Source organism: Rhinolophus hipposideros, assembly GCF_964194185.1.
Source record: "Rhinolophus hipposideros genome assembly, contig: HAP1_SCAFFOLD_95, whole genome shotgun sequence".
Taxonomy (NCBI): Eukaryota; Metazoa; Chordata; class Mammalia; order Chiroptera; family Rhinolophidae; genus Rhinolophus; species Rhinolophus hipposideros.
The window spans coordinates 293484-306327 of NW_027669123.1; the positions used below are offsets into that span (position 1 = coordinate 293484).

Consider the following 12844-nt stretch of genomic DNA (forward strand, 5'->3'; position numbering starts at 1 on the left):
AAACTAAGTTAGAGTCCATACTATACAAAATTAGTAAAATTACCGTGAAAACCCTTTAGCTAATATAATACCATGTGACCAAAAACTGCAATGACAAATGACATCAGTCGATATCATAAATGAATATGAATCCTGCAGGATACGGTTCTTCTTGTTCACCAGTCAGAATAATTGCTATTCTACCTAACTAACGATGTGCTGATATTTTTCACTTTGTAATTATAGGTTAATCCTCTTCTTCTTAATTTAATCTTTCTGACTTGAGTAACTGTTACCGCTCTAAAACAGTTCTAAGTTAAAAAACAAACAAACAAGTACCTTTTCCACTTATCAACTGCATGTATGTTTGCATGTCTCTCGAGTAAATATTCCACCATTTTCGGGCAGTTCTCATTCACAGCAAATAAAAGTGGTGTAAAACCAAACTGTAAAACAGAGAAAACAATTTATAGCTTAAAAAACTACGTAGTTCTAAATTGAATTTGAAAACTCATAAAAGATCCTCTAAACTTGAACATACACTAGAGAAAGTAAATAAAAAGTAGCCCTCTGTGTTGTCGTCTGCTGCTCCTTCCCTTTAAAATATCCTCCTCCTTCCTCTCCAACAGATGGACTTCCACCTCATTCTCCAGAACTCCCTTGAAACACTGACAGTCCTGGTGCCAAGAACTTTGCTCCCATCACAATCTCTATCGCACTATACTGCAGTTATTTTATCGTTCCCCACCTGAACCCAGAGCTTTCTGAGGGCAGGGGCTATTCTTCATCCCTGTATCTCCAAGCTCGAAAACATAGATGTAAATGCTTTAAGTCGTTTCATTGAATTGATAACCTAAATAATTATTTCTGGGGTAGTGTTTGTTACATTATATTCCAAAGAATATGTACTTTAGCAGAAATTAATTACTGTGCCCCAGTAGGAAGATTCCAGAAAGATCACCTGTGTTTGAGAAGTATTATAAAACTGTGCTTTATATGGTTATTACTAAAGAAGTGTTTCAGGTTGCTTAATCCCGATTTGACAATACTTTTCTGTGGCAAACATTAACATTTGAAGTATCATAGAATTTCAGGGATACAGTTTGGAGAGCTTTCCAACAGAAGTGAAGGTTTTCTGCAGTTTATACAAACTTGCTTGCTTCTCTTCTATCCATATTCTCAGGATCCCAGATGTCAACTTCAGGCTCTCCTACTCCAAAAGGGTCACTAAGGAAGTGGACTCTAAATTAAAAAGAGTTAGGCTTCAAATGACCTTTGATTGCTTATCACTAAATGGTCCATGGGTTTTCTCCCATTATAAGATGATGGGTTTTTATCTTAGCTGTTGGTAAGCTCAATGTGAAATTTTATTCTCAGTTACAATGATAACCTTGGGACCCCAATGCCTATCTACTTTCTGAAAAAATCTGTTTTTTATTCTGTTTCTATTTTAATTGCTACTTAAAATTATTTTATAGCTCAGGCAAAATGTAACTCCGAAATAAAATATCATGGCTTATCAGTTCACGTTTTAATGCTGATCTATATGGATGATTTTTAGCATCATGAAAGCAACTAAATCACTTGCATTTTTAAGGAACCACGTTGAGGAGGATGATAGAATACTGCCTGGAATATGCATAACATCTACAACTATAACCATCATTGACCTCATAAGACTTAAAGACATTTCAATGGGTATGATTATTTATAGGACATATAATGAAAAAGGAAGTTTTTAGGTTTTTGTTTTTTAAAAAGAAAAACTTAGGAATTCTAGCTTGAAAAACTCACTCTCATTCTAAGGAGATTAATATAGAATACGTATAATAAATCAATATAGACTGTCTTGAAAATCTTGAAGCGTTTATCAAAATATTCTATAAAACAGGAATCGCACACTCCAGTGCTTACGGAGGCAAAGAAGGTGACCCAAGTAAGTGAAGAAGCCAGGTGGGGACAGTAGCACACTAGGGAACACATGTCTCATATAAGAGGCGCAGCCTCGCCACAGGACACCCATCTGTAGTCAGGGCTCAAGGGGACCAGGCTTGATTCTTTCAGAGAAGCTTGACATCCTTATTTCTTCATGAGTCTCCAAAACTTTCGATGTTGACTCAACATATGGAGGCAAACGAAACATATCGAGGAGCCATAATTAGTCCGTGGCCCACTTGGGATGTTTTATCTGCTGTTTCCAAACGTTTGTGTATAATGTGAATATTTGTATGTAAAATCTTTCTGTTTTTTAGTATCATATGCTTCATTAAAAAACTGGGCCCCAACATGCAATAAAACTGTCATTTAGACTCATTACACCCACTTCAAGAATTTTTCCCATTCTTATTCAAACCATAATCTATTTGTATTCATTTTTCAGATTGTTAACCCAATGGATAATTATATTATAGGACTGCTGACACTAAATTATTGACACTTCCCATCTGTATTGCTACTAACTTCACGGGATTTCATGTTTAAACCTACCATCGTGATTATGCCACGGCTCTATGAATTTCACAGACATACTGAGAGAGTTTATCACACACCTTCGATCATTGCAGCATCATTTACGGTGGCCCAGAAATGGAAACAACAAAACTGTCCTTCAATAGATGACTGGATAAAAAAGATGTGGTATGCATACACAATGGCATACTACTCTGCCATAGAAAAAAATGAAATGCTGCCATTTGGGACAACATGGATGGATCATGACATTATTATGCTATGCAACACAAATCGGACAGAAAAAGTCAAGGACCATACGACTTCACTCATATGAGGGATATGAAACTGAAAGCAACAGACGAACAAGACAAGGAAAGAAAAACTCATAGACACAGACAACAGTTCAGTGGTTACCAGAACATAAGGGGGGACGGTGGATAGTAGAAGAGGGTAAGGGGGGTCAAATATACGGTGAAGGCAGAACTGACTCTGGGTGGTGAGCACATACTATGACATATAGATGACGCATTATAGAAATGTACACTTGAAACCTATTTAAATACAATAACCATTGTCATCCTAATAAATTTAATTAAAAACAAAGAAAAGAAAACTGGAGATTTACAGAACAACAGGCAAAAAAAGCAGGTTCACAATTTCCTATTACTGCAGGAAAACCCCGCGTGCAGTAAGCATTTGTTGATCTAACAACCTGAGCACAAACAAACATGCAAAACTCTTAAAGGGCCCGATTCTATGCATTAGGAGACCACCCATCAGCAAGTTTCTAAAGATTCTCTGAGCACCAGTGAATGACTGATGGCTGAAAGGAAAAAGGTGTTCTTCTTTAAGCCAGCAGGTACCGCCAATGATATTTCCTTCCACTTCTCGAGCCCAGAGGTACAGACAGTTCAAAAGTCAGGCAAAGAGTGTTGGGAAGGAGAGAGCTGAAGGAGAATCACCTCTCAAACTCCACCTCTTCTAGAGATTTCTTAAGTATTTGAGATCTGCGAATTGATATATTGCACTAGTAGTTCTTAACCAAGAGTTGTATCAGAATCTCAGGGAAATATTTCTAAACAACACATGTCCAGGCCTTATTAGCTTTCCATAGTCAAAACCTTCAGGAAGAGCCTAGCTTGTAAATGGTTGTGAATGTTTTTAAAGTTCCTAGGGTGACTGTGATTCGCCAGCATAATTCTAGCTGAGAACTAGTCCAGTAGACGATCACTTCAGTCTCCTCTTCTCTCGCCTATGTCACCAATTTCCTCTGACATTGAGGATTAGGCCAAATAAAAGTGGAAGAGACATGTCACTTATGAAAACCACACTTAATTTCCTGGGTAGGAGTGGAAACGGGATTAACAATTAAAATGCAACTTGATTTCATTATTGCTAAACCCCTTACTTCTCATGGGACAGTCTACATTTCACAGCAGAGTTTAGACTCTTCCCTAGGTGGCTCTTTCTGCCAGAACAGATGACATGTCACTTAATTGTCTGTCCTTCCCTCCTTTCCCACTTAATTGCCGCCTGTTCACTGCAATCTGGTGGATTCGGAGCCTTCCCAGATGTGGTCTCAGGGGAATTTAAAACTCACTAACTCTCTCTCCCACACTAAGGATTATTATCCCCCAAAACTGAAGAGGACCTTGACTAAGCATATAAACTGGAGGAAAACAAAACTAAAAAAAACCTCTTTTTATTAATTAAACTTATTGGGGTGACATTGATTAGTAAAATCACGTTGGTTGCAAGTGTCATTTCTATGATACAGCATCTGTATATCGCATTGTGTGCTCACCACCAGAGTCAGTTCTCCTTCCACCACCATATGTTTGACCCCTTTTTCCTCATCTATCACCCCTCCCCCCTTTACCCTCTGGCAAATATTGAACTGCTGTCTGTGTCCATGAGGTTTTGAAAAACCTCTTCTTGTTATTTCCCTTCAATAGCCAAATTTCCAAATTGCCCTGCATATTTCTGATAGTTATTTCCTTTCCCTTTCCTTTTTCCCTCTTAGGCTTTGGCCAATGAGTACTAAATAGCTTTATATAAATCATTTGTTTACAAATAGCAATTTGTCAACAGCGGGAAGATTTCTATGATATTGTAAAATGCTTTTGTTTGTTTGAGTTTTAAGGTAAAGCCGATTTCAAAGGCAAATTTTGCTTTCCTGCATTGTTTTGCATTAATTGGAAAACAACTCGGACGTGAAAAAACACTTAAAAAAGGAAGTGTTGCCTGTAATAAGTGTTGTTTTCACACGTAATTTATCATAAATGCATAAAAGAGAGCTGTGCCCTCTACTGCTACTTTAGAGGTATCATCACGTAAAGTAAAATTTTAGAAAATTAAGTTCCAACTGTTTGCATTCAGGGAACGCTTGAGCTTCCAAAGGTGTAAAATTGACCCTTCCTCTGTCAACCAAGGGCATTCCTGCTGGGGTTGCAGTGGCGAGCGGTGATGTACGTCCAGGAACAAAAAGGGGTGAACGCGTCCCCATCACCTGCTCCATCTGTACACCTAAAACCCGCCCAGCACCTCCGCCAGCCTGAGCAGGAGCCCCACTCCGAGGTGGAGACCCCAAGGGGGGCCGTGACTGGCAGAGTGGCTAGGAGCACAGGCCGATGCCCTTGCTGGATGTCCAAACGTGCTGGCCCTCCTGCCCTGATCTTCAGAATCCCCGAGGCCTGGGGTGCTCAGGGCCTGTGTCCTGCTGCTTCCCCTCCCTACCTGCACCCCCCAGCTCCCTGGCTGGACCCAGGCTCACCCATCTCCTAGGCCCTGCCCTGCAGCAGCCACCCCCACATACTTCCCTCCCCCCGGGTCGTCAGTCCTTGGTGGGCTCTGAGCCTGCCACCCACTCCCACGCAGTAACAGGACGGTTACAGGACAGAGCTGGGCCCTTTCTGTGGCCACCTCATTTCCCCTTCCTGACTTGGCTTTGGACTTGTTTCTATGGCGACAGGGAGCGATGTACAGCATGCAGTATATGTCGACTAGAAATAAAATGCTTGTGACTGAAACACACGTATAACAAATATTGTGTAAGTACAGTCTGTGGATCTATACCTCATTGGTTGCTTCCATATCTGCCTGATGTTGCAGCAGCTGTTCAACTATCGCGGTGTTTTGCCCCATGGCCGCGTAGTGGAGAGCCGTGTTGCCACGATAGTCCTTCATAAGTGGATCCGCACCATGTTGTAGTAGGATTGTTGCACACTCCTCTTCCTGGCTCTCCACGGCCTGTCAGGATTACGTCATTAAATAAACGGTAAATTATGGGAATTCAAAGTAAGCATTCCACAAGTTTCCACAATTAGTTATAGTTAATTGAGATAAATTCATTTTTATTCTAAATACTAAAATAAAATCCATCTCCTGTTGACAGAGCTGGCTACCACATACCTTTATTAGAGCTGTCTTGTTTTTGTTGTCACCGAAATTCATCTGGCATTTTTTCTCTGCTAGAAGAGTCACCACTTCCGAATGGCCAAAGGTGCAGGCCAAATGGAGAGCAGTCCTATGAGGGTGAGAGGACATTTAGGACATTACAGGGCACTGTCTCAAACATGCAGCTCTGCACGCAATTGTAAACATGACGCGCCACTCCAATGCCTTCAGAACCAACATGGAGTTTTCTTCTGCACAAAGTACAATATTCACGAGCTCTGGTTACTCGCCACACTAAGGACAGAGCAGCCTATGTGACTACAGAGAGCATGCCCTGGGGAATCAGCTCAACTCGGTTTGATCCTAATTTAACTCGACCACTTATTAGCTGTCCCTTAGCCTTTGTGTGCCTCCATTTCCTCATCAACAAAGTGGGGATAAAAACAGTAGTTAACACTGTTGTGGGCTCACATGGGAATCTATGTAAAGTGTTTACTTAGGTTCCTAGCACAAAACACACAGCTCAATAACTGGTAATATTATCAGAATCATTACCATCACTACTACTTTACAAGACAACATTTCAATTAAGTAAAATGATATCATTCCACCTACTTTCCAGCTATGTTTTAAGGATTAAGAAAGAACACTGTATTTCAGTGGTTCTAAGATGCTTCTTTTCTCATATTTTAACACCTCTGACTCTGGAAGGCAATGTATAATTCAGAATGCCTTGAAAGTATAGTTGGCAGCATTTAAATAATTTCTTACTGGTATTTACAAGAACCGGCATCTTACCACCCTGACGTGAAGTGAAATAATGGAAACACACCAGACCTTCCACAGTTCTCGTCATAAATTGGCGTCTAAATAAATGTTCATTCTTAAGAGCATCATGGGGAAAGAGGACTAAAATCACAAAGTAATTCTTGTTTTGATTTTCAAGAAACTTGAAGCCAAAGGAGACTCAGCATTCAAGTGACTAAGGATGGCTCCTTTCATTGTCTGTTTTGAGTCATAGATTACATGAAAATCGGATGATTTCCAGTGATCGATACTCGTATTTAATACTATTGTACACTAGGTAAACAGCAAGTTTGGTTACTGTTCACAATGTCCTAACTGTAGAAATCCTTTTATTTGAAATGAGGGAGGAAAAGCTTCAATGGAGATTAGGTACTATTACTTCCATTTACAATTTTTCATTTCGTTCCTACTGGGCAACATAAAGTTTTTAAGGATGAAGAGGGCCTGAGAGATAGATTCTGAGAGTCCTGAGTAGACTGTGTCTGCTCCGTAACAGTTATTCAGTGTATATTTGATGAATAAATGGATTGAAAGAAGGGATAACTACACCTGGAGAGTTCAATGTTTTTAAACAAAATGTTTATAGTAAAGCAGTACTTCTGCAATAGTAATAATCACTTATATGTGCTATTTTTGATTTCCATAAAGACAGAACCAAAATGATGAATCAAAAATCACTTAATGTTATAGGTAATGAAGCTCTATATAATAAAAAAATAAGTGTGTACAGAAATATAGATACATGAACTTCTACAGGCACAGATAAAAAGACTGCCTTTACTTCTGAAGAGGCTAAAAGTTGCCAGAAAATACCAATCTTTAAAAAAAAAAAATTGAAAATAGAAGTGAGAAATTGTTTTAATCTGTACAAGATTCATATTCCTGGGAATAATGAAATATTACCTGGGACTACTTTATTAATAATAAACTGTTACTAGAATTTCTGTATATGTTCAGTGTAGAGATCAGACTTTTTAAAAAAGAAAATGTCACTGTAGAAATACTCAGTATTCAAGTTTGCACATATTTTTGGCTAAAATAACATCGTAGTCTGTGTGTGTGTATAATCAAAGGAATTCTTTCTCCTTTTCCAATCTACCAAAGTACATCTTTGCATGTAAACATGTATGTATTATCCATACCACCTTCAGCGGTCTCAGGTAATTCCATCCTACAGATGCACTGCAATTTATTTACGAAATCCGTTGATGTGAGTTTTTCACAATACATTGATATTGTAAGCAGTGCTGAGAAAAGCAAATTGTATGTGATTTATATAATTATTTCATAAAGATATTTTAGCACTTGGAATTGATGAGTAAAGGGAATATACATTTTTAAATGTGGTACTTATCACCAAAATGAAAAGTCACCAAACTTTGAAAAGTCTGAAGCAACTTAAATTTGAAGCACAAGTACAAGTACCATGGCTCCTCATCTTCTCAACCTTTGAGGATGGAAAAGAAGTTTTCATTTCTCTTTCAACTTTAATTCCTTTTTTTTTAACCTGGGACATAAATATTGGTCACTTATAGATACACAGAAAGAACTTGGTCCAATTCAAAATTCGAGCGCTTTTTTCTCTTGATTTCAGACACTTCTCTATAAAACAAAGATACACTTTTCCCTGATATGTGTATGCTGTACATAATTTGCAAGTACCTTTTCTTTTATTTTGTTAGTATTATTTTCGGATATACAGAGACTATTGATTTCTTATATTGCTCAACCAACCTTCTGAACTCTTGGTTTTTTGAAGTCTTCGCCAACATAAAAAATTGTATAAATAGGCATTTCTGTTTTCTTCTGGTACTTTCCTCATTTTGTACATTTATAATTTTTAATCTACAGTACATCTGGAACTTATTTTTGTGATATGAAAATCTAACAAATTTTCTCCAAATACTGAACAGGTATTTCTCCATCATTCATGAGTAATTCATATTTTCTACTAACGCGAAATGTCATCACTATGAAGCTCTAACATCCTGCATATATTAGGGTGTTTGGGCATTTTCTGCTATATTCCAATCATTTATCTCTCTTTTCAGCTCTTAGTAAAGAAATTGTGGCAATAGAGCACCCGTTGACACCTAGAAGGGCAAACCTTTGTCTACTATACAAAATGATTCTTAATTTTATCACTACAATCAAAGAGACACCATGTGCAACCCAAAACTTTTAAAACCCTGAGAGTTTAGTTGGCTTATGGAAAACTGATAACTAGAGGAAGAGCACACACGGTGAGAAAACGAGTCTTCCTAGACAAGGCCACAGCCATCTTCCACTGGAAGCTTCCCTTCTAAGGCCCCTCAATAAACACCATACATACATGGGTGGACACTGATGTAAAACGGATACTGGGTTTTAGCTGAAGAACTTTTAGCCCACAAGTCGCTCTATTATGGGAATCAGTTTTCTCATTACGGACTTTTCTATAGTGTTTAACAATGTGGTCTAAAACTGTGCACATCAAAAGTAAAATGCTGCATATACTTGTTTTCATTTCTATTACTGATATTTAGTTAAATTGGTTTAACATTGTCAGTAAAGTGCTTTATAAGGGGAATTATGAGTGACGGGACCTTGAGAGTTTGTCCTGGTGCTCACCACGTGGGCCTGGGCCCTGGCCCCCAGGTAAGGGCCCCGCCCAGGCTGCGCTCCTCCCGGGGGAGCCGGCAGGTGGGCCCCTCTCCCAGGCCCCCGCCGCCTCCGGCCCGTGCCCAGCGGCCCCCCAGGCCCGCTCACCTCTTCTGCAGGTCTCTGTCGTTCAGTCTCTCTGGATGGAGCGAGAGCAGCCTCTGCACTTCTGATACGTTGCCCGTGGCGGCAGCTCTGTAGATTTCTATGCGATCTCTGCCTTGGTTGCAGTACCCGGACTCCGAGGTGACCCCACCTCCAGCCTCAGGCTGCCAGCCACCACCATCGCTCTGGGGTCTCCTTCGGAAACCCAAGCGGGACCTGACCTTCTGAAGCCCAGAGCCAAAAAACTTCTTCATGGCCAAGCCACGGGCTTCAGAACCTCCTCCGCACTTCTCACGCCTGTTTTCTCCGCGCCCAGCCAACAGTAGCCTCTAGAGCAGCCAACTCCAGTCGCCACAGTATCCCCGCAGGACAGCAAGGCGGTTTGGAATCTCTCCGCCCAGAACGGCCGTCACCAAGCAACGGTGCACGGGGCAGAGGCCGAGGGCTGCGCGTGCGCACAGAGCCCCGTGGCCAAGGTCAAGGGCACCCGGAGCCCACGTGCAAGGCCCAGGCGCCTCAAGCTTCAGAGGTGGCCTGTGGGCAGCGCTGAGTTCCATTCGGACCTCGGTGGGCGCTGGCCCAGGCTTCTGCTGGGTCGTCTGAGCAAAATGAAATACGAAATTTCATTTCCTGAATTAAGAAAACAGGTATGTAACAGGCAGAGAACTTGGGGGAAGCAAAAACCATAAATGAGAGAAGAAAAAATACCTTTATGTACCCTAAAACTGAAATGTATTAATTTCGATTTATAAAACACAAAAGCATTTAAAAGCTTGATTTCCCAGAGAAAACTCTTGTATTTTTTTTTGGGGGTGAAAATTGCTTTAATCAAGATATTTCACTGAATTATAAAAATATGATACTTTGTGTTTTTGATTTTTGGAGCCTAACCCCTTTTGTAGGAGCTCTTGTTTCGCATAACACGGCAGTTTTAGGGCCCTGGCAGCCGTGCCGCACGGGGGCCACCTGTGCACCACACGTCACAGGGGTGTGGCCTGCCTCTGAGGCCTCCGTGGCGCGGTTCTCCCGTGGGGATCCCGCTGACAGCGACAGCACCTCCGAGGGTGCCCTTCGCGGGCCTGTTACCTCCAATGACCGCGGAGCCATGTCCGTCCGCTCTGACCCAGGGCTCGCCCCCATCTGTCGGTCCAGAACGACCTACAGTAGAAAAAGGCAGAACGACAGGGGGGGTGGAAAGGCTGACTTTTGAAAATCCACAAACAGTTGAAAGCAGACAATCGCAGCCATAGAAATGAACGAGAGCCGAGGCACTGAGACTGGAAAGGGCAGAGAAGGGGAAGGCGGACCCACAGAGGACTTCAGGGAGCCTCGGGACGCAGAGCGGCTGGCAGGCCTCGGGCGGAGGGCCACGCACCTGCGCCACCTGCGGGCGGCCGGGTCGCCGCGCGCGCCGGGGCTCCGGGCCCCGCCCCCGGGCACAGCGGGACGCGGCCACCTGTCCGCGGACGGCGACTGGGCCCGGGCGGCCGGGGAGCAGCGCCGCCTTCAGCGGGGTGGCGGGGCCGAAGCGCACGGCGGAGAGGCAGCCGGTGAAGCCCCGCGCGCCGGCTCGCAGCGTGTCCGGGTCCGCGCCGGGGGGCTCTGCGGGCGCAAGAAGAGGGCACACACGTGAGGCGGGGCCGCGGGCGGGGCCGCGGGCAGGGACCTCTCTGCGAAGCCTGGGCGCGGCCTTCCTCGGGAGACGCGACAGGGCCCCCTGTGGCCTCGGCCCGAGGACCCGCGGGACGGCCTGCCCGCCGCCAACTGCACTTTCCCCAGCGGCGTTCACCGTGACAAACCAATGAAATCCCCCGCCACTTCCGTTTTCAAATGATCATTAAAGTGGGCAACCTAAATGAGCAAACTAAACAGAAACAGTCTCAGAGATATAGAGGAAAAACCGAGGGTTGCCAGATGCTGGGGTGTGGGGGTGGGGGAGAAGCCGAGGGGACCAGAAAGTGCAAATCAGTAGCCACAACATTGCCACGGGGATACATACGAAAGACACTTTGGGGAATGTAATCAACAATGCCGTGAAAACCCTGCAAGCGTCAGACGGGCACCCGTCCCATCAGACAGACCGCCCCACGGACGGTGTAGACGCCCGACCCCTGCAGTGTACACCCGAGGCTGAACAATACTGAATGTCAACCACAATTTAACACATATATAGCCACAGGATGTGGAGTACAGCATAGGGAATAGTCAGTGGTACTGTAACAGCTATGAACACTGCCACAGGGGTAGTACATTGGGGGCTTATCACTTTGTGAGGGAAACTCTTGTATTTTGAAACGTTTTATTTTCAACCTCAATATCTATCACCTTAGACCCAAAAATCTTCTTTAAAAATTGGAGTATACTTTGTACTTATCTGCTTTTTGAATAAGGCCTGTGAAACTAGAAATCTCTTTCTCTTTTCAGTATATATGTTAAGAAAGAAAGGAAATTTGCTGTTTTGCCTCAGGATTTCACCAATTTATTCAGTCTAGAATGGCTAGAAAAGATCCACATTTCCAATCCTTTCTTTAGTTGGTATTATATTCACTTGTCAATTTGTGACAACTGGACCAGTATTATTATAGCCGGTTTGATTTTCAAACACCTTTTTAAAAACCCACCTTAAATTTGTCACTTAAATCCTTCAGTTGTCTTTCCAAAGGTGAGTTTGCATTAAGTTAATCGATTCATAACTAACCACTGTTCTGTTCATTTTTGGCAGTGTCAACACACTTGTCTGTACAATTATTTTGCCAATATTTGAGTATTTAATCATTTTTTGTCATTATAAAACTGAGTGGGAAATATAAAAATGAATTTACCAACACCCAGAAGCACAGATCATACAGACATAATACAATTATTAAACTTAGACATGATTAGGCATTCTCAGAAACATCCTTACGTTAAGTGAAACAAATTAAATATGTAAATCATTAGAAATAAATCATGGAAGATTATAGCTAAAAATAGAGGTAAAAATCGAAGTAATCGAGGTAAAACCAGTAATAGCTCTGACAACTTTCTTGGGATGAAACCCTTACATTATAACACGTTAAGGCTACTATTAGGTTTTTGTGCTTTTAAGTTGCATATACATTTGAACCTAAAATGCTATGAACTAATAATCACTTCTCCGTAATCACTACGTAAGTTTGGCAGCTAGTGGAAAAAGTATCTACTATTATTCTAATCTACCATTTCAGAGGAAAGAGTCCAATTTTAGCTGTTGCGTTTTTCTGAGTTTTCAGAAATGGATTCCAGCAGAGAAAGACTATTTCTGATGCTCTGGAGAGTATTTTGGCCTTTTTGTCACAAGCACTGAGTGCAAGTTTTTGGCAGTGCTTCTATATATTATGCACCTCCTAAGTAGTGGACGTAGCTGTTTCCAAGTGCAGAAATTTTCGATCTTTGAAATTTAGCAAGTTACGATTCTACATGACACAATATTTTACTCTAGATGAAG

The 12844-nt window shown here is 41.9% G+C and overlaps 1 protein-coding gene across 2 annotated transcripts in view; it reads right to left on the reverse strand.

Moving 5' to 3' along the window:
* LOC308495678 (uncharacterized protein) overlaps nucleotides 1-9959 on the reverse strand; it is a 62435-nt gene extending 52476 nt beyond the window's left edge. For both annotated transcript variants that reach the window (XM_081080649.1, XM_081080648.1), the window contains exons 1-4: nucleotides 9382-9959; nucleotides 5842-5956; nucleotides 5506-5679; nucleotides 319-425 (exon numbers count right to left, since the gene is read on the reverse strand). In XM_081080649.1, the coding sequence (XP_080936775.1) occupies nucleotides 319-425; nucleotides 5506-5679; nucleotides 5842-5956; nucleotides 9382-9632 (647 nt within the window). In that variant the 5' untranslated portion in view covers nucleotides 9633-9959. The remainder of the gene's footprint in view (nucleotides 1-318; nucleotides 426-5505; nucleotides 5680-5841; nucleotides 5957-9381) is intronic.
* Nucleotides 9960-12844: the final 2885 nt, after the last annotated feature.